Raw genomic sequence first — 22,937 nt, 5'->3', positions numbered from 1 at the left:
TTGCAGCTCGTCATGTGAAGAGGTGAGACAAATCCAAGGAAAAAGGGCTCCACGTAATAAAATCAAGGGCTGGTGCTGGTGGTGGTCACTCCAATCTTTGGGCGCCCAGAATCCATCAAAGTATATCAATCCAGCCAAAAGCAAGTTACCTACCGGCCCCAAAGCCATCGGGTCAACGGAGAAACACAGGTTCTCTATCATAATTCGTGTAGGTGGATTGTTAACCATGCGCACATGCTGTCATGTACTCCCTCCGTTCCGATTTACTTGTTGTGGTTCTAGTTTAAATTTGAACTAAAACCACGATGAGTAAATCGGAACGGAGGGAATAGTATGTGTTTGTGTGTTTTTTCTTTGAACTGATATATGCTACGTCTTTTTTGAAAAGGAAGTTAAACCCCTGAGCCTATGCATCTTACTGATGCTCACAATCATTGTTACTCCCTCCGTAAAGAAATATAAAAATGCTTAGATCACTAAGGAAGTACTAATTATCAATTAGAGTATTGTATAAAATAAAACATGATAAGATATGAAATAAACACCTATGACTAAGTCGACTTCTTTCATGACAATGTCTTCAAGAAGAGATAAACGTCCTCGTGCCATCATTGGCACGTCCAATCGGAGACAACATGGGCTAGGATTTTCATCCTGTTTTGCCAAGACTATCAATTATGTTGCTTTGTTGAAAATTGTGTTTCTATGTTAAATAAACATTTTCTTTGCTGGAGGTTGTGAACTGTGATTTCGATTGTTACATGAGCTATCAGTCCTTTTGATTAAAAAAAAGAGCTACTAGTCCTTTCAAAAAAGAAGAAGATCGATTATTTGAAATAGTGTAAAAAACGCTCTTATATTATGAAATGAGAGGAGTATTTAAAAGACAGAAACTAGCTGCTACTAGTCCTGCTCCGTGGGCCTGTTTCTAGGGTGCAGTTGTCTCGACCTGAAACGTTCTGGAACTAGGTACTACGCTAACGTCTGGTTAGGAAGAATGGACCACCTGCATCAGTCTGCTAACACCTGCATCGACCATCTACCAGCAGCTAATCAGTGAACTACTACAGTAGTAGCAGTACTTATCAGTATTATTTTAGTAGCATGTTTATTTTTGAGAAAAAGGAGCTACAGCGAGTTCAGTGTTGCGACAAGGAAAAAGATGCGTGAATTGCAGACCGTATCTCCTACTTTTCCCGCTTTTACCGCCACTTTTGGAGCCTTGTTTTCCACCAATCACACCATCTAACCTTTAGTGTCGACACAGTAACTATCCGTCTTTTCCATCAATCGACCAGGGCGCTTATTTTCTTCACCATCTGTCACCTTCCCAGCAGAAAAGATAGAAAGAGCAGATGTTCATTTCAATAACCCTAGTGCATTATGCAAGTTCTTCAGAGAGACATTTTTTTTTCTGAGCTTGCGAGTTCTTCGTAGGTACACTATGCTAGTGCCATTCTGGCCTAGCTTGGACTATTGGTTCGCGCGACTTTTGAAAGAGCCGACATCAAGACGTTGATTCGAACACCACTATATATGTTCGGGGTGAAAAATCATTATTCTGACCTTTATTTGTCGAGCTCGCAAACGACGGACTCACGTCGTAACCTTGTTGAAGGCATCGTCTCCTTGCCGACATGCTGACCTTTAGTGGTTTGGTCGCGGTAATTAGGACGAAAATCCTTGTTTTGATCGTCTTCGGCCTGACGTGACGACAGAGGCGCGAGGAAGTTTATCCTTACTTGAAGGCGTTGGTGTGAAGAAAATCAGCTTGATCGTAGGTGTTAAAATTCATATCTTGTATTGGCTCTACCGTTGTTGCACGTACTTTGCACTCCGCTTGTCTTACATCAACTTTAATAAAAAATGCTTGTGTGTATTGCAATGATGCAGATGTCGGGAATTATTCGTAGAAAGAAGGACGACGCATTATGCAAGTTCTTCATAGAGGCTTGATCAAAAAAGGACGACACATCTTGCATTTGCTTGCCTATTTGTCTATCCTACCCTCTGTTCCTAAGTGTAAATGTAAGACGTTTTGGCAGTTCAGTTTAAACTGCCAAGACATTTTATATATTTCAAAAGGGAGGTAGTAGTTGTACTATAAGCTCCATTATCCGGATGTGCTATCCATCTCACGCACTTCCATGTCCACAGAAGAAGCCTAGAGCGGCAGAGCTACTCGCCGTCGTACTCCAACATGTTCATATTAATATTGTTTTGAAATTCTGTTACTACGACTAGACGTGGAAGGGGCAGCCTAGGGCTCTACGGCTAGCTTGCAACGACCCCCAGGAGAGCCGAATAGTTGATGGGATGCAAATTGTCCTCATGACACCAAACAGGTGAGTAACTTTTGCACTCGACTGTCTCAGTTTGAATCCAGAAATAATTGCAACGAAATAGGGAAAGAGACAATGATTCGTACCAGTAAAAGAAACGGTCTTCCATACCACGAAACGAACGAACATGCAGATTTATTACCAGAACACAGGATAAAGTCCCAGCGGAGACGACGACTATAAGCTAAGAATGACTACCACAGTCACGTAATACGCAGCGTGCATGTGCCCTCCCATGCGTTTCACGCCTTGGAGGCCTCTACTTCCACGAGCAGAAAGCAATCAGACCTTGTAGAGCATGCCGATCTCGACGCGCTGCTGCAGGGGCACCCCGAGGGCCGGCAGCGCCGACCGGCAGATGCTGTGCAGGAACTCGTAGAACCGGAGCATCACCTTGTCGAACCAGCCGGCGTCGTCGCCCACGTAGAGCCTCATCTTGCCCCGGACGTGCACCACCCCGGCCGCCCGCGCCGCCTCCAGGTCCGCCGCCTCCTCCGCGGCGGAGACGGGCGACGGCTGCCCGTCGGCGCCCGCCTCGACGTGCTGCTTCAGGCAGCTCACGACGCGCGCGGCGAGGTCGTCGCCGCCCTTGAGGCTCAGGTTGTCGGCGTAGCCGTACTGGACGGTGCACTGGTACACCCCTCTCGGCCCGAGCCTCCTGACCGCGATCCTCTGCCGCGGGTCGACCTTGGGAACCAGCAGGTACCTCAGGGTCACGAAGACCGTCACCGAGTGCAGCGAGCTCATGTTGCGGATGTAGTGGCCGAGTATGGGGGTCAGCCCGTCCTGTATGTTGCTGTAGAAGAAGCACAGGCCCTGCACCCTCTGGACCTCCGGCTTCGCCAAGAGCTCGCCGAGGCGCTCCGCGGTTATCTTGTTCGCCCTCTCGTACTCTGTTTTCTTTTGCCTGCCGTAGTACCAGACGAACATGATCAAGGCGAGGATCATGGAGATGGCGAAGGGAAGCCAGCCACCTTCCGTGAACTTGGTGAAGACGGCACTGACATAGGACCCTTCCATGATGACGAACGGGACGAAGTACGCCGCGATGAGAACGGGCGGCGTTCTCCATATGATGATCATCACAAGAGTCAGCATGATTGAGGTTATGAGCATGACCATGATCACCACAAGGCCTGCATGTAAAATCATGAATTATCAGTTACCAGTTAGCTCTATAGTACTCCCTCCGTCTCAAAATAAGTGTCTCAACTTTGTACTAACTCTAGTAGGAGTATAAAGTTGTACTCCTTCCGTCCGAAAAAGCTTGTCCCTCAAATGGATGTATTTAGCATCAAATTAGTGCTAGATGCATCCATTTGAGAAACAAGCTTGAGACAAGCTTTTCCGGATGATGGGAGTACTAAGTTTGAGACACTTATTTTGGGACGGAGTGATATTAACAACTGACCCCGCAAAAAAAAGTTTCATACAGTAGAATTTACTTACCAAAAGCATTCCCTATCGCTTGTCCACCTCCAAAGCCTAGTATAACACCAACGCACAGCACCATCAGAATGTAATTAGTTTCTGGCGAGTAAACCTCCCCTTCATTTTCATCCGATGTGTGCACCACTTTGACACGTGGGAAGTAGTCCAGGACAACTGATTGCTTGATGACAGAAAATGTTGCCGAGATTAAGGATTGGCTTGCAACAATGGCTGCGAGCGTCGCGATGACGAACATCGGCCAGTAAACAGGGCGAGGGATAAATTTGTAGAATGCATCATCGAAGACTTTGCCAATGTTCTCTTGATCGGTGTCTTTGAGATGGTTAATAAGGCATGCTGTTTGCCCGGCATAAGTGAGGATCAGAGAAGGATATACGCTGGATAGAAACGCTATCTGAAACAAATAAAGTGTAAAACAACTATACATGGAAGGGGAAAATGATTTACAAGAATAATTTTCTTGATGACAATAACCTGAATAGCCTTTTTGCTGAAGTGGCCAAGATCGGCGAACATAGCTTCCGCACCTGTCAGCAGGAGATCGAACATCAGGCTGCATGGTGGTCATTGTCAGAAAAAATTTACAATTGCATGGTGGTCCATGTTGGTTTTTTTTACATCAACCTTGGGCCATTTTAATGTGATGTACGGTTATGATTGAAGATGAATAGATCGAAAGTTTTCTCGCGAAAAAAAGTGATGTACCTGTGATGGCTAGAACAGTGGCACCAAGCATCTGCCACCCTTCCTTTTTATTCTTTAGGAAGAAATGAACAATATAATGTGGCGAAGTGGCTTTGAATATGCCGGGGTAGTAACGAAAAATGCTGTATATTCCAACCATCGGAGTGGTGAAAGTCCATGCTGCCATGATTGGAGAAAACAGAAAGCTCACTTTTGAAGTCCCATACTTTTGCACTAAGAATAAGCCAATAAGAATTGCCGCAGATAGAAATGCCACGACAGCTGCAAGATTCAAAGAAAGATCAATGTAATAGAAAAAGGGTTATCAGAGAGATTCTTTTCATTACTGATCAACATCTGTTGAGCTTTGTACGTTGAGTCACAGCAGGAAATGGCGCGCGCAGTCCCTGGATTGCTGATAACACTAAAAAGAAATAAACAACATGTTACTACTTATCTTTATTTATGATCACAAAAATGATTTAAGTTAGATATGCCATCTACACACAACAAACCTGAAATAGCAGGAGTTAGGACACCATCTCCAATGAGCATGCACATCCCAAGAATTGACATGAATAACAATACCCTTCTTGCAGTTAAGCTTCGCTCAAAGAACTTGCCCAGATTACTAGGGGTTTTAGTTGTTTTTGACTGATTGTGAAGCAGCTGTGCTTCTGCTGAATACACTCTCTTGGAAGGAAGGATGCCCATATTGGCATGCCTACACAACAGAGAATACATGGCAAATGTACCACCTGCAGAAAATAGAGTAAGCAACACTCCAAGCCAATAACATCATAAAGTAAAATATTATCTACCCAGAACAAGAAACGTGTATTTTAAGACATTAATTAATTACAAAGTTGCACCTCCATCAGGCCTACGATTCATTGACATTTTTCCAGGCCAAACACATGCTGATATATCATACTCCCTCCATCCCAAAATAAGTGTCTTGACTTTAATACAACTTTGTACTAAAGTTAGTACAAAGTTGAGACACTTATTTTGGGACAGATGGAGTAATATCTAATCTGCATGCTTCATACATTTGATTGAAGAAAACACTAGAGAGACTAGAAAATAAATTGATCTATAAAAATATGCAATGCCACAAGCAACCAAATATTTGATCAACAAACTTTTTTGTACTGATGATTTGTCTGTTTTCAAATCAAATCATCAACTGCCGTTCTACAAGCTATTACCAATTCGAACAATCATCTAGAAAGGCAGCAATAACCGCTGAGCGGAAAGGGAAGGTAGAAGTTGCAAGGGGCTAGTTACCTTCACCGTGATCATCAGCGTTGAGAGCTATGCCTACATACTTGACGACACCAATTAAAGTAAGAGTCCAAAACATTATGCTGTATATTCCCAGAAAGTCAGCTTCTGTGGGGGATGACATGTGCATCGTGGAAAAAACATAGAGCGGAGAGGTAACGAGGCCACCGAAGACCACGCCGAGAGTCTTGTACGCGAGGAATAGATCTTTGCGAACATTGCCAACCTGTTCACAGTTGAGGGACATCTGTATGAGAGCTATATATACAGAAGATATTCAGTGTTGTAAAAAATAGGCATGCACCAAGCTGATCATACAAAGCATTTGGTCACTTGTATTCATAGCCCAAAGCCCCAAAGTAGTACCATTATTAATGCTTGAAATCAGTTACTATGCTGAGGATGTCACACAGGTCCCTTTCCCAACAAGTATTCAAGTGGAATTTTGTGGGGCTTACGACACACGTTAACACCGAGGACTTGTTTCTTTCTCTTGGTCCACTTTCGTGTGGCACTTTCAGAGGCTTCAAGATACTAGAAACTGAAGCCCTGTGATGTAATCAGTTGTGACATCATCAACAAAACCATCCCCAGTCTACGCACCAACTTCTCGCTTGTTTATTTCTTCGCAAAAATAAATAGAAAGGTCAAACAATCGCTCCCTTCTAAGGTTGATGCATGAAAAATGACTAGGATACGTTTCCGAATGAAATAAAGAGGGAAGCTGATCGTCATTGCGTCTAGTAGTTCAATGCATACTACTTCCTCCGTTCCTAAATGTAAGTCTTGGTAGAGATTTCACTATAAATCATATACGGATGTATATAGATGCATTTTAAGTTTGGATTCATTCATTTTGCTCCGTATGTAGTCCATCTGATGGGATCTCTATAAAGACTTATATTTAGAAACGGAGGGAGTAAATACGAGCACACAGACATGCATCTAGGCTGAAGAATTAGCAAGCAATTCAGAGGCGGAGCTATGCATACTTCAAGGGGGCAAGCCTGGGATCAAGTTGTCAAAGGGAAAAAAAAATAGGAGGGCTTAGATTAGATTTTTTTTTTTTTAGCGTTTGGCGTCTCTCACCCCCAACGAGTTTCGTCTAGCTCCGCCTGAGTGTGGCACTTTCGTCACCGATATGCTTACATTAGTTTTGCTGTCGCAAGCATCGCTGTTGAGTCAGCGATGATCAAGCCTTCCGAGTACAAACACCCCTACCTAAGAGATAGCATGCACATTAATGGAAAAAAAGATACAAGCTCCTACCCAAGAGATAGGATGCACATTACAATGGAAAAAAAAGCCGAGTAAAAGCGCTCTCTAAATACGCTCTACTCTGCTAGTACATGTCTTCGAGGCTAAGCAAAAGCAAGCATTCACAAATCCCCCGGGCCAAGACAAACAGCTCACTGTTGACAAAAGAAACTCCCCGCTGGCTTTGACAATTTAAGAAGACCATTGCGTGACTACAAACGAAATTGACCCATGGCACCGAAAAATAGGTAAAACAAAAAAAAAATAACGCCGCTCATCGCAACAAGACAAGATGGTTTGACGCCAGGTGTCACCGGCGCGGGACAGTTGGAAGGCGGGGCTATCGGCCGCGTGCGGGCTATCTATCACCAGTCATCACCAGTTCCAGCCTCCCCCTCCTGGCTCACGCTCACGTTGGCCATCTGGCATGGCATGGCATGGCATGCAGCGCCGCCGTCCTCGTCGCGAAAATATCTATCTCTACGACTATGACCGCATGAACCCGTGGTCTCTTTTACTTCTCTTTCCTCTTTGGCGCCACTGTAACTGAGACAAGCCCCCGATTATCACTGGGAAAACCTCAGTGAAACAAAGCCCCCGATTTACTCTGCGAGTGCAGATGCATGCTTCTCCCTCGCTCAGTCGCATGCAATCAGAAGGAACATGAAAAGATGCAACCAAATATTTAAAGAATTAAACCTACGAGTACTAAAATAAACAACTCCGGCGAGTATCGCACACGAAACTCGCGAGGCGAGAGGTGGCGCAAGCCATCAAACAAAAAACGGAACAGAAGAGTGAAATGGAGAGGGTGGGGGTTTCTCCGGCGCACTCACGTCGGCCGGCGGTGGTGGGGCGGCCGCCGGGACGCCGCCCGGCTCCGCCTCTAGATCCATGTGGGCCCCGGTTGACATGCGCGGAGGGAGGGAGACGTCAGAGCGGTGGTGACCGAAGCTGGCTGTTTCGAGGCGGGCGAGGGGGAGCGGGAGCGGGGAGGAGGGGAGGGAGTTTATAATCGCGAGGCGAACCCTGGTCAGCCGCGCGAGAGCCGCGACCGGGACCGTTTTCCTTTTTCCGAGGCAAGGGAGTCGGGCTCGCAAGTCAACACGCACGTGCGAGCTTCCGCCACCGACCACATTCACCGTGGGCAGCTGGGCCTTTGCCTACGTTTTTTTTTTGAGTAACGGACCTTTGCCTACGTGCCCGGCTGATGAGTACTCCGAATGGGCTATACTCTCTTCTAAATTAGAAAGAATGGGCTATACTGTGGATGGGTATCGCGAGAGCTATTTCTTGCTTCAAGCCAGATGATAGCTTGAAGGAATTTCGTTGTTGCCTACGAATCGGGCCGGCCCATCTCTCGCTGAAGGAATTTTGCAGTCGCCTATGAATCCGGCCGGCCCATCGCGCGTACATTAAAGGGAAAGGCCACCAGCGAGATCGCCAACCACTCCACCCGCTTCCAGTTACTGGTTGGAAGTAGGACCGCGGCCAACTAGAGGCGACCGAGCCACTCGTCTCCATTTTTTTTCATTTCATTTTTCTTCTTCGATTTTTTTCATTCTTTCTTTTTACTTCTCCGATTTGTTTCATTTCGTTTCGTTTTCTTTTTTCTTCTTTTTTCTCATTCTTTTCTTTATCCTTCTGTACATTCTTTTTTTTTCTTTTTGTTTTTCATTCTACACTCTTATATACATGATAAAAAAATCAACTACTTGTTCAACATTCTTTTCTCATCTCTGATTTGTTTTTCATTATACATTCTTATATAGATAATAAACATTTTTTAAAATACTTTTTAAACATTTTTAACTACTTGCTCAACATTTTTATATACGTGATAAACATTTCTTCCCAATACTTGTTCAATTTTTTTTCAAATAATTGTACAACACTTTTATATGCATGATCAACATTTATTTCAAATACTTGTTCAACATTTTTTCAATACTTGTTCAACATTTTTCAAATGCTTGTTGAACATTTTCTAAATACTAGTTCAACATTTTTTCAAACGTTCTTTGAAAAGTTTTTTGTAAGATATATATTTAGAATATTTAAAAGTATAAACCAAAATACAAAAATAAAAGTAAAAAAGAAAACATAAACATAAAAAAAAGAGGTTGTGGCCTCCCACGCTCATGGGCCGGCCCAGCTTGCTCGCCATTCAGCGAGTCCTAAGCCGGAGTCACTGAAGCCGAGATATAGCGACGCCCAATGGAAATTGTTCTCGCCTTCAGCACTGATGACGTAATTGGGCCAGCCCATCTAACGGCCGCTTTACGATGTTACGTTATTCAATTAACTAATTAGAGCGCTCCTTTGAGAGACTCCCCAAGGGTCACTTGGAGTGGGCTGAAAGCACGGTCTTGGTCATCGCCACATGTCACGCTCTAGGCGCCCCTCAGATTTTTTTTTATTTTTTGTACGTGTTTTCGGTTTTAGATGATTTTTTTGGCTTTTCTTATGTTTTGGACAAAAAAACAATTGACGTGAAAAAACGTTCCTTTCCCATTCGTGAGAGGCACGGATTTACTTCTCGTAGAGCCACATATTTCTTTTGCGAGAGGCACGGTTATGCCTCTCGCAAAAAAATGAGTTTTTTTAATGACGAGAGGCACAAATTTACTTCTCGTAGAGACACGAATTTGCTTTCGCGAGAGGCACGGCCGTGCTTCTCAGAAAGAGAAAAAACACATTTTTTTTCTTCCGCGAGATGCATGGATTTAATTCTCATCGAGGCACAGATTTCGTTTCACGAGAGGCACGACTACGCCTCTTGCAAAAGGGAAAAACCATGTGTTTTCCTACCATGAGAGGCATGGATTTACTTCTCGTAGAGGCACATATTTGGTTCTATGGGAGGCCTCTCGAAAATGAACATTTTAACATATGTTTTGACACGCATGAACATATTTTAAAATGTCACAGACATTTTTTATTGGGACGAAATGTTTTTGAAAGTTGAGTGAATATTTTTCTTTACACTCCATGAACATTTTTCAAATGTTTGATGAAAACTTCCCAAATTTTAAGTGATTTGTTTGGTCATATGTATTGTAATATTTTTGAAAATATATACAAAAGTAAAAAAATAGTAAACAAACAAACCGAATTTAGAAATGAAAAACCTGTTACTGGGCCAGCCTACTTGGGGGTGTTCCTTGAGGCCACGCGGTGGCAGCTCTCGCAGCAAGCGAGGTATAGTCGCCCCCTCTTGGGTTCAGTTTGCGCTCAGGAAGCGATGGACTCGAGGGCTCTATAACTGGCCCGACCCATCTGTAAGAAAATTGGGATAGAAGATATTATAGTTCACTAATGTACTAGTGAAAGATTCGCGGACACACCTCCCTCTTCAAACGTAACATAGCACGATGCGTTTAAGCACTTTCTGACGAAAGCCTAGTGGGGCATATTAGTCCTCGGAGCAGAATGCGATAGAATTTATTTCCACCGTGATTAGACCTTTGTTTTAGCAAGGGGAAGGGACCAAAGGTCCCCGAAGCTAGCTCTAAATAACAAAAGAGTTACAACTTCCCCGCAAAAAAAAAACTCCACATAAAGGACTTGAAGCTTTCTTTTCCTTTTTTTCATACATGTGGAACTTCCCACATGTCGTACATTTCTTGATACATATGAAGCATTTTTTTATACAAGTTGAACATTTAAAAAATACAGAAAGAATGTTTTTGAAATACATGTTTTGAACACTTTTCTGAATACATGTTAAACACTTCTGAAATACATGTTGAACATTTTTCTGAAAAATTACATGAATATTTTTTATGGTGTATAAAAATTTAAAACATTCATGTTTTTGAACATTTTTTCGGATAATTGTTAAATATTTTTCACCGGCCAACCAGCCGCTCCAAATCTGAGGAGACGCGACACACAAAGTAATGTCAAAACATCATCGTTTGCAGTCACGCCAGAGGAACTGTTGGGGGCGTGGAGTGGCTGGGCTGGGCTAGGCTCACTTGCAAATTAAGGCCCATGCTACAGTATCTCTCTGCTATTTATTCTGTTTCCTATTTTACTTTGTTGTTTTGATTTAAATGAAGATACTCCCTCCGTTCCTTTATATAAGGTGCATTTATTTTTTCAAAAGTCAAACGAGTGCATGTTTGACCAAGTAAAATATATCAATATTCACAATACGAACATTTTATCCATCATGAAAAGTAGTTGCATATTTTATCTATTAGGTATTGCAGATGTTGTTATTTTATTCTATAATCTTGGTCAAACATTCAAATGGTTGACTTGAACGGAAATCAATACACCTTATGTTCTGGAACAGACGGAGTACGAACTAGCTCTGAAACTTTTGAGATTTATGTGACCTTACTGGTGCAACCCAAGTACACATAAAAAGTTTCAAATTTGTTGAGATTATATTTTTATTTCTAACAATATAAACCCAATTTGATTAAAGTTTAGGGTTTAAACTACAAGTGTGTTATGGGCTTATGGCTGATTCCAAAAATCTTGGAATAATTATTATAGCTTCCTAATATTATTGGAAGGCTAGATACAAAATTTGAAGATAAATCATCATGTGAAAGTCCCTCATTTTAATATATCCTAATCTAGCTATTTTAAGAATTATGGTTTAAATTATGATTTCCAAAGTATTAAACCATCCTTAAACCCTTGAAATTTTTAGAGGATCCATATCAATTATATGAAGCTCTTGCCATGAAGGGCATTTTGCATTCATTGAGGAAATTTTAGGGTCTTAGCCCTTTAGGAAACACGAGGTTTGAGTTAATCCTCATTTTTCACAATTCAAAGAATTCAGACATGGTGATATGCTATGCTCTCTATGCGTCCATTACATTACCACAAGCTAGGGTTGTGACATTTAATGGTAAAAAGAGACAACATCACTTCATGTGCACAAGGAATATAGAGGTACTATGTGTTACACACTATATTGATGTTGAACCATGAGAACATATATGCCCCTCTGTTGTATATATGCCCATCCGCTACAATGCACAGGCAATTAACTAGTATTATGAAAATGTTTCCTAGCAACACGATGATATTCTGTACACACAAAAAACTAGAATGAGACATCGTTCCATGATTGCCAGAGAATTTATATCGCAAGTATCGAACATGGGAAACGGTTTAGCAATATGCTATGTAACATTGTGTTTTAGCCTTTTATTTCTTTATTTTTTTAGACTATTGCGACAATGTAATAATTGGTTCATCTTTGAATCCAGAGATCAGATACTGGGGAAGTTGTTCTCTTCCATTTTTTTCATAATAAGATGATACGCCTCAAGTTTGGCTAACAAAAATAAGATCCCAAATGAAACATAATAAATCTTGAGTTCTTGACAGGTTTCCTACTGAACTGGTCAAACCTTCCCAGAATTTCTTACAGGAGACATGGTGGCATTTTTCGCTGACTTCACGGTACCCTTCTCCCGCTTTGTTGGCCCAACTTTCGTGCCATCACTCTTATGTCTTATATACCAGGAATTGAGATGCCAAATAATCCAATAGTTCAGGCCCACTTGTCTTCTAAATGTCAGTTCAAAATTCTTCACAAAAGATGTGCACCAACCGTGTCATTGCTTGCAAAAAATATGGCGTGGCCAACACAAATGACATTTCCGACATGACGGTATAGTATGGAGAGTGACCATTTTCATGAGACTCATACAAAAAACAGTTGATGCAGCGCCTCAAACCTTGTACAACATGCCGATCTCAACTCGCTGCTGCAGAGGCATCCCGAGAGCTGGCAGTGCCGATCTGCAGATGCTATGCAAGAATTCATAGAATCGGAGCATGACCTTGTCAAAACAGCCGGCATCGTCACCCACATAGAACCTCATCTTGCCCCGGACATGCACCACCCCGGCCAAACTCGCCGCCTCCAGGTTGGCGATCTCTTCCTCCGTAGAGACAGATGAACGCCGGTCGGTGCTCATCGCAATGTGCCGCTTCAGGCATCTCATAACCTGTGCGACAAGATCATCGCCTCCTTTGAGGCTCAGGTTGTCAGCGTAGCCATACTGGACGGTGCACTGGTACACCCCCCTAGGTCCGAGCCTCTTGATCAGGACCCTTTCCCGTTGATCAACTTTGGAAACCAGCAGGTACCTCAGGGTCACAAAAATTGTGACTGTATGCAGTGAGCTCATGTTCTTGATGTAATGGCCAAGTATAGGAGTTAGCCCGTCCTGTATGTTGCTGTAGAAGAAGCACAAGCCCGGGACCCTCTGGACCTCAGGCATTGCCAAGAGCTCACCAAGGCGCTCCATGGTTATCTTGTTCGCCATTTCGTACTCTATTTTCCTTTGCCTACCATAGTACCAGACGAACATGATCAATGCAAGGATCATGGAAACTGCAAAAGGAAGCCAACCACCTTCAGGGATCTTGGTGAAAACGGCACTGACATAGGACCCTTCCATAATGACGAATGGAATGAAAAACATGCCGACAAAAACAGGTGGTGTTCTCCATATGATGATCATCACGAGAGTGAGCATGATTGTAGTTATGAGCATGACCATGATGACAACAACACCTGCAGTAAAGATATAAATTATGCATTGAGTCTCCAGGCACAAAGTAGCTGTATATCAACGACTGAAGCATTTGTTTCGTCAAATTTACTTACCAAAAGCATTCCCTATCTCCTTTCCACCTCCAAAGCCTAGTATAACACCAACACATAGTACCATCAGAATGTAATTAATTTCTGGTGAGTAAACCTCCCCTTCCTTTTGATGTGATGTGTGCACCACTTTAACACGTGGAAAGTAGTCCAGGACAACTGATTGCTTGATGACAGAAAATGTTGCCGATATTAAGGACTGGCTTGCAACAATTGCTGCTAGTGTTGCAATGACAAACATCGGCCAGTAAACTGGCCGAGGGATAAATTTGTAGAATCCATCACTGAAGTCATTGACGTTGTTAATAAGGTATGCTGTTTGCCCGGCATAAGTGAGGACCAGAGAAGGATATATGCTGGATAGAAATGCTATCTGAAAACAAATAATAAAGTGTAAGCAGCTATACATGGAAAACATTCACAAGAATAATTCATGCTGATATTTGTTAATGATAATAACCTGAATAGCTTTTTTGCTGAAGTGGCCAAGATCTGCAAACATAGCTTCTGCACCTGTGATACATAGAACAGTCCCACCAAGCAGCTGCCACCCTTGTTTTTTTATTTCTTAGGAAGAAATGAACAATATAATGTGGCGAAATGGCTTTGAAGATGCCTGGGTAGTAACGAACAATGCTGTATATTCCAACGATTGGAGTGGTGAAAGTCCATGCTGCCATGATTGGAGAAAACAGAAAGCTCACTTTTTAAGTCCCATACTTTTGCAGCAAGAATACACCAATAAGAATTGCTGCAGATAGAGCTTCCACAACAGCTGGAAAATTAGACGAAAGATCAATGTCATATCAAAGGGTTATCAGAGAGATTATGTTCGTTACTAATCAACACCTATTGAGCTACCTACGTTTACTAACAGAAGGAAATGGTCCTCTCAGTCCATCAATTGCTGATAACACTGAAACGACATAAACAACATGTTAGTTATCTATATGATCACAAAAATGATTAATTTAGATATGCCATCTGTAAACAACAAACCTGAAATAGCAGGAGTTAGGATTCCATCTCCAATGAGCATGCACATCCCAAGAATTGCCATGAATAACAATACCCTTCTTGCAGTTAAGCTTCGCTCAAAGAACTTGCCCAGCTTACTAGGCCTTATAGCTGTTGCTGACTGCTCACGAAGCAATGGTTCTTCTTCTGAATACCCTCTCTTGGAAGGAAGGATGCCTATATCGGCATGCCTACACAACAACGAATACATTGCAAATGTACCACCTGCAGAAACCAGAAAGTAGACTAAGCAACACTCCAGACCAGTAACAGTATAAAGTAAAAAATGATTTAACCAGTAAAAGAAGCTTGTATTAAGAGTTTATAGAAACAAAAGTTACAGCTCTACAGGCTAGGTTCATTGACATCTTCCAAGCTGAACACATATTCATAGATCATAGTATGTAAATTGCTTGGTTCATGCTTCATACTAAAGTATTGAAGATAACAGACTAGAAAATAAATTGATCTAAACAGACATGCAACACCACAAGTACCCAAATATTTGATCAAGAAATCTCTTTGTACTGATTTTTTTTGTTTGTTTTCAAATAAAAAATCATCAACTAACGTTGTCTAAGCTATTAGCAATTTCAACAATCGTCTAGAAAGGCAGCAATAACCGCTCAAAGGAAAGGAAAGGTGGAAATTTTACCTTCACCATGGTCATCAGCATTGAGAGCTATGCCTACATACTTGACCACACCAATTAAAGTAAGAGTCCAAAACATTATGCTGTATATTCCCAGGTAGTCAGCTTCTGTAGGAGATGACAAGTTCATTGAGGGATAAACATAGAGGGGAGAAGTAACGAGGCCACCAAAAACCACACCAAGAGTCTTGTACGCAAGGAATATATTCTTGCGAACATTGCCAACCTTCTCACAGTTGAGAGAAGTCATTTGTATGAGCTTTGAGCTACACATAAGAGATTCAGTACTCTAAAAAAGAGGGATGCACCAAACTGATCATACAAAAGCAATTGGTCATTTGTACGCAATAGTGAGTCAATGGAGTCAAGTCAAGCAAGGCCCAAAGCCGCAAAGTAGGACCATTATCATTGCTTGAAATCAATTGTGCTGATAATTTCACAGATCCCATCCCCAACAAGTAATGATGTGGAATTTTGTGGGGCTTACGACAAATGTGAACACAAAGGACTTGTTTCATTCTCTTGGTTTACTTTGGTGTGGCATCAACATCGAATCTGACTCCCTGTGATGTAATCCCTTGTGACATCATCAAAATAATCACCCCCAATCAGCAAACCTAGTTCTCTCTTGCTCTTATTATTTTATTGAATGGATAGCTTAGAAAAATCAGACAAGCAGTCCCGTCTAAGAATGATGGATGGAAAATGACTAGATGCATTTCCAAATGAAATAAAGAGGGAATCTGGTCATTGCAGACTAATATCCTTATCCGTTGCTTACGAGCACCTAGGAATCCATCTCAGCTACCACGTTTCACAGTGAAGGAATAGTAGTAGTAACAATTTTCAGTCAGAGATGTTCTAGTCTTCCAACTGAAGATACAAACTCTTAACTAAAAGGTAAAAGTGCTCTCTAATGCGTCAACATGTCTGGCGTGTTAAATATCATCCACAAGTTATGGAGGCAGGAAAGGAGAACATTCCACTGATTCCATATTGGCCCAGGCCCCCAGTCCAAGACAAACAACCTCCGCTGGCTTAGATGATTTAGACTATTGCGTGACTGCAAATCTCACTGACCAGCGGTAGCGGAAAGTAGCAGAAAAAACAAAAGAGAAATCAACTCTGCTCATCGCTCGATGACTAAATTATTCCATGTCAGATGTCACCCCCGCGCGCGGAAAAAGAGATAGTATGGGGAAAGGAACAGCACAGAGTTTGGAAACTGAGGCACGCGCACTCGCGCAGCTCAGTGCTACCAACCCCGTGCAGAACTCGCCACCGCGGCGGAAGCCAATCCCAGGCTTGACGCTGGAATTTTGACACGCAGCGCCACCGCCGCCGTCGCAAGAATCAAGCGCAATATCTCTACGACTACGACAACTGCACGAGAACTTCCGTGGACGAACAAGTCGATCGATTCACCGCCGCTCGGCTCGGGTCTCCCGAGCATGCTCTGCTACTGTGCGCATGCACATACAGTAAAATAGATGCTCTCGTTGAAGAATTGTTTAATAAGCCTACAGATTGTAGTACTAAAGTAAAGCTCTCGCTCTCGACCGAAGCTTTCCGGCGAGAATCCCACGCCAACACGAGGCGAGAGCTCGCGCAAAACTACCAATAGATTCAGCTAGAGAACACAAGTACTCTAAAACAAAAGCTAAGCAGAGCTGTAAGATTGAGAGGATGGGGTTTCTCCCCGCGCACTCACGTCGGTCTCTCTGTCGGCCGGCGGTGGTGGGGCGGTCGCCGGGGAGCCGCCGCGGGGCCGGGGAGGAGCCGCCGCCTCGATATCCATGTGGGCCCCTGTTCGGCGTGTGCAGGCAGAGGGGGACGGGAAGCGGTGGTGGCCGAAGCTGTATAGGAGGCGGGCGAGAGGAGGTTTATAGTACCGAGGCGAGTCCTCTCCGCCGCGCGGCGACCGGGACCGCGACTGATTGGGAAGGGAGTCGGGCCGGCTCACGAGTCAACACACGTGCCTGCTTCCGTGACCAGCGCGCACTGCGGGTCCGCAACGAGCCGTGGGCTGCTGCTGGGCTTTGCCTGCATGCTCCGTGGACATCAAGCAGCCGGATTTGGCGCTTGCTGGGGCCATACACACTTCGGGCATTGGCTGAGTGGTTTTGTCTGTTTTTCTCCTTTTGCGTTTTGCCGCGTACACCCGCCAAAACGCGTGCTTCCTTGTATATTGTTTTTAATTGCTTTCCTTCTATATATGGATACCGGATTCTAAAAAAGAAAAGAAGGTATCCTTGATCAATGATTTCGACGCGCCCGGGTCGGGCTCTCGTGCTGGGTTCCCAGCATGCACTATCGTGCAGGGTCAACCAGCGCCCAACACGTGTCCCGTGGACCCACCACTTAAACAACCCAGCATATCTCTCTAATTGCAGTTAGGTTCCAGAAAATCAGCAAAACGACATGTTTCTCTCCCGCGTTACAACTGATTGCCGCCAAAATCTCTTTCCTGGCTTCATCCTTTCTCCTACCGATCTATTCCATTGTTAATTGTTGCCCCTGGATCACAGGAGAATAGATCAATCTTGATAGAAATTTATGCTCTCCGTGGATCAACATCTACTGTGTTCTTTAGCATGGACGGAGCTCCTCGCACTTCATCGTCCGGAGGTATGTTCTTGTGCCTGGAATTAACAGATTATCAGCACTCTTGATCATACGAAGGTGACAAGATTAAAAAAACGAAGAGCTGATTCTATGACATGCAAATTACTCCTTCAGAAATAGCTCCCCGCACTTCATGTTCCGTAGCCACATTTCTTTCAAACACATGCAAATTAATCCTTCGAAATTGCATTATAATTCTGTTAGTGATGATCACTCCTACGATGTTGCGCACATTATGCATCAGAGTACCACCAAGTTTATTATAAATTTTACTGCATGAGATTTCTACTTTGACACTAACTCTAATGATAGAGATTACTGTATCAAAGAAAAGGATCAATAATTTGTTAATGCTCCTTGGGTGAATATCGTGTGATTTTCAGGTTTCACTAAAACCAGGACTGTGAATATCTTGTGATTTTTACTCTGTGTGTCATCCATGAACTAATTAGTATATCATAATTTTTATGTTGTGTAGATCATGAGACCACAAATGTGGGAGAGGCAGGTGGAAGTACAAATGATTATTACATCAAAAGGTTAAAACCAGAGATATGAATGGAATTTGAGAATGATGATATAGCATATGAGTTTTACAATACATATGCAGGACATGTAGGTTTCAGTGTCAGGAAATCTTGGCATGATAAATCCTCGACGACTAATGTTATTCGGACAAAGAAATTTGTATGCTCAAAGGCAGGTTACAAGGACAAGAGCAAGGAACAATGTCAGAGGAAGCGAGCAGATACAAGAGTTGGTTGCCTCGCAGAGATGACCATCAAAATAAGTGCTAATGGAAAATATGTTGTAAGCAGCTTTGATGATGCTCATAATCATGAACTCGTAACTCCAAGCAAAGCCCATCTACTGCGATCCCAGAGAAAAATTACAGAAGGTCAGAAGGCGCAAATTGACATATTGAATGATTCAGGTATTAGACCAAAGTCTGGTCATGAAGTGATGAGTAGACAAGCAGAGGGTCGACAGTGTCTTAGCTTCGGTCAAAAAGATTATAAAAATTATCTCCGTTCAAAGCGTATGCAATCCATCCAAGGAGATACAGGTGCCATTCTTCAATACCTTCAGGACAAGCAGATGGAAAACCCTTCCTTTTTTATGCAATACAAGTAGATGAAGATGAGATGATAACCAATATATTCTGGGCAGATGCAAGATCAATATTAGATTATCACTACTTCGGTGATGTGGTATGTTTTGACACAACCTTTAAGACAAATAGTTATGGCAGACCATTTTCCCCTTTTGTTGGTGTCAACCATCATAAACAAACAGTGGTTTTTGGAGCTGCATTATTGTATGATGAAACATCTGAGATGTTTGAATGGTTGTTTGAAACATTCAAAAGGGCCATGTCAGGAAAAGAACCAAAGACAATATTGACCGATCAATGTGCTGCCATCATTAGTGCCATTAACAAGGTTTTTACTAACTCAATACATCGTCTATGTGTGTGGCACATGTATCAGAATGCTGCAAAACATTTGAGTCATGTTTTCCAAGGTTCGAAGACATTTAAGAAAGATTTTGGCAAGTGTGTTTATGATTTTGAAGAAGTTGACGAATTCTTAGCAGGTTGGAATGATATGCTAGTGAAATATAATTTGGAAGATAATGAATGGCTAAATAGATTATTCCAGAACAAGGAGAAGTGGGCTTTGGTTTATGGTCGACAAACCTTTTGTGCATATATGAAATCTACACAAAGAAGCGAGAGTATGAATGCACTATTGAAACGATACATGCATGTTCGCCTTGACTTATTAGATTTCTTCAAGCACTATGAGAGAGCCGTGGATGATAGAAGGTATGCTGAAGTGGAAAGTGATTTCTATGCGAGTCAAACATCACCAAAGGTGCCATATGTGCAGATGCTGATACAAACTTCGAAAGTATATACACCTGCTATGTTTGAGATATTTAAAGGAGAATTTGACATGGTAATGGGATATTGTGTGTACGAGAGTGGTCGTACTGGATCTATTTCTGAATTCAAGGTTACCCATTCAGCTAGCCAAAATAGTCATACTGTGATATTTGATCCCGATGGATCAAAAGTTTCATGCTCATGCAAAAAGTTTGAATTTGTTGGGGTATTGTGTCGTCGTGCATTGAAGGTGTTGGACCACAACAATATCAAGGAGTTGGCACCGGAATATATCTTGAAAAGATGGACAAGGCGAGCAAAATCAGGGCCATCACAAGCAATTCAAAAGTGCTCTAATGATAAAGATGCAAGAGTTGTGCTAGCTAGACAGTATGGATCACTATGCCGCACTTACAATAACATTTTGAGCAAAGCAGCAGCAAACAAAGAGGCATATGCACTACTGCAAAGTATGTCAGTTGAACTAATGGAAAAGGTGGACCAAATTTTACATGGAAATCAAGCAAAAGATGAATCAACAAATCATGAACAAGCAGAGAAGCAACCATTTGAATGCAACATTGAGAATGTAGTCCAAGCACAAGGAATAAAGAGAAAAGAGCAAGGAAGTAGCAACAAGAGGATTAAATCTGGACTGGAACTGAACAATAAGAATAAACGTAATACAAAAGGTATGGTATTGCACAAGAAATAGCTACATAAATATCTGGTCATGTTATTGAAATAGATCTAACAAATTCTTTTGCAAATAGGTCAAGGAGCAACATGCAAGAATAGGAGTGGTGATTGTGCTTCTGCAACGTCTGGGGCAAATCCTAGCTTAAATATACCAAATAAGAACAAACGTAATACAAAAGGTATGGTATTGCACAAGAAATAGATACATAAATATATGGTCATGTTATTGAAATGGATCTAACAAATTCTTTTGCGAATAGGTCAAGGAGCAACATGCAAGAATAAGACTGGTGATTGTGCTTCTGCATCACCTAGAGCAAATCCTAGCTTCAACATGTCAAACGAGAACTATAATTTGCAAGTATTGCAGCATGCTATGCATCCACTACCAAATGTTGCTAATTACAATTTGCAAGTATTGCAGCATGCTATGCCTCCAGTACCAAATGTTGCGAATTATAATCTGCAAGTATTGCCACGTGCTATGCCTCTGCTACCACAAGCTGTTTCCCCATTACCACAAGGACATAATTACAATTTGCATGTACTACCGGGTACTATGACATCAGTACCACAACCTGAGAACTACAATTTGCAAGTTTTATAGCATGGCTTGCCTTCGCTATCACAGGCAGACACTAGTAGTTTTCAACAGTTACTTGGCTTGCGACCACAACAACCCTATTTCTATCATAGCACTCAACCGAGCCAGGTATAATTATTTAGTTAATCACTAAAATTAAGATGAGCATGCACATGTCATTTACTCTTTGATTAACACTATGTAGACTTCTGTGCTATCATCATACTCGGGGTGGCCAACATCTCAAAATCACCAGCTGCCAACTAGCACTCAACCAAGTCAGGTATAATTTTATTAGTTACTCGCTAGAAATTATAATGAACATGCACATGTCATCGCTTGTATTGACTTTTGGATCAACATTGTATAGAGTTCCCAAATGTTCTCGGACTCAGGATGGCCAACATCTAAAAAATGACCAGCTGCCAATTAAGGTATTGTTCACTTACATGTCATATTCCCAATTCAAGTTTATATCTCACAAGAAATCATTTCTCTGTTCTTCCAGGTCTTGGGTAGCCAATCAAGTCACATACAAGATAAACACTTCTAAATAGCTCTATATAAACTTTTGTATCTCAGGATTGCTCTACAAAACAGTTACCTTGCGATGTAATAATTTATCTTACCATTCCTTTTGATGTTAGATGCATAATGGTTTTATGCCCAAATAAAGATATATACATGAATATGGATCAGTTGATGGTTATTCCTTTTGATATGTTAGCTGTGTAACTGTTCTTTAGTTTTCCAATTAAATGTGGTCTTGGGCACTACATTAACCAAAAGCGCGTTCACCAATTTGTGATTTCCCCTGTACTGTGCTATTGAAAAGCAGAGAAGCCAGAGAAAAATGGATAGCTCTCATACTACAAAGTTGAGTACGATAGCTAGTTACCTACTAGTACAGAGGTAGATACTAGTACGGAGGTAGATGATTAATGAATCTTGACGCACCTTTGCCTGTTGAGTCTTCATCCAGCTCGCACCCTCTAGTGCGACTGCGCGCATCGGCCACCAGCTGACCATGCGGTAGTTCCAGCATGGCACCATCTCCCAGGGAGCGGGCCTGGCCTTGGGTGCCAGAGACGGGTAGCAATAGCCGCGACGGCTCCCATCTTGCCGCCGGCCAAGGACACGGCCGGGCGTGCTGCAACGCGCCTGAGGTGAGCAGAGCTAGCCGCGACGGATCCCATCTTGCCTTCACCCAAGACCACGGCCCCAGGCAGCCCAGCGCGCCGGAGGCGAGCAGCTCTAGCTAGCGGCGATGCCTCCCGCCTCACCGCTTTCCAATCCCACGGCTCCGGACGGCGAAGCGCGCCGGAGATAGACGCGCTAGCTGCGACACCTCCAGTTCACTAAGCGCATCGGAGACGGGCGGTGCAAGCAGCGACATACCCGGCCTCGCCGCCGGCCACGGCCCGGACGGCAGATTTCACCTCGCCATAATCCTCTCGCAGTGGAACCAGTGGCTGTGGAACAGGGACCGGCAGCAGTAGTGTGCCCGGATAAGGCAAAGAAAAAAATATTTTCAATAAATTAGGAAAAGGAAAACGTTTTATGGAGTGGTGGGTCCACGGGACACGTGTTGGGCGCTGGTTGGCCCTGCACGATAGTGTGTGCTGGGAACCCAGCACGAGAGCACGACCGAGGCCAGCAGAGCCACCTCATGGTGAGTCATGCATCGTCTAGTAAAAACACGTCGGTTCCTCTCTTTGTAGATGGACCATAATGTGTAGGTGGGCATATGCTGCTACGGCGTTTCCAGACTTATTTGGACTCGCCAGTGGTCATCATCTCATCCG

At 42.9% G+C, this 22,937-nt stretch overlaps 1 protein-coding gene and 1 pseudogene across 1 annotated transcript; both read right to left on the bottom strand.

Moving 5' to 3' along the window:
* Positions 1-2,350: 2,350 nt before the first annotated feature.
* On the bottom strand, positions 2,351-5,997 carry LOC119297413 (probable potassium transporter 17). The gene is made up of 7 exons (XM_037575213.1): positions 5,769-5,997; positions 4,994-5,236; positions 4,852-4,902; positions 4,500-4,760; positions 4,269-4,321; positions 3,792-4,188; positions 2,351-3,478 (listed from the first exon to the last, which is right to left on the bottom strand). The coding sequence occupies exons 1-7, from the start codon at positions 5,893-5,895 to the stop codon at positions 2,625-2,627; spliced, it is 1,986 nt and encodes a 661-aa protein (XP_037431110.1). The 5' UTR covers positions 5,896-5,997; the 3' UTR covers positions 2,351-2,624.
* A 6,147-nt stretch (positions 5,998-12,144) lies between these two features.
* On the bottom strand, positions 12,145-17,178 carry LOC119301775 (annotated as a pseudogene).
* Between the last annotated feature and the right edge of the window lie 5,759 nt (positions 17,179-22,937).

Source organism: Triticum dicoccoides, chromosome 5A (assembly GCF_002162155.2).
Source record: "Triticum dicoccoides isolate Atlit2015 ecotype Zavitan chromosome 5A, WEW_v2.0, whole genome shotgun sequence".
Taxonomy (NCBI): domain Eukaryota; kingdom Viridiplantae; phylum Streptophyta; class Magnoliopsida; order Poales; family Poaceae; genus Triticum; species Triticum dicoccoides.
This window is presented reverse-complemented; position numbering and strand designations above follow the sequence as displayed.

What these genes read in the sequence shown, in the direction of transcription:
- LOC119297413 (XM_037575213.1), bottom strand. Translation starts at nt 5,895, where the DNA reads ATGCACATGTCATCCCCCACAGAAGCTGACTTTCTGGGAATATACAGC. An exon ending in CGCTGATGATCACGGTGAAG is followed by an intron (nt 5,237 to 5,768) that starts GTAACTAGCCCC and finishes TATTTTCTGCAG; the next exon opens with GTGGTACATTTGCCATGTAT. An exon ending in TCAGCAAAAAGGCTATTCAG is followed by an intron (nt 4,189 to 4,268) that starts GTTATTGTCATC and finishes TATTTGTTTCAG; the next exon opens with ATAGCGTTTCTATCCAGCGT.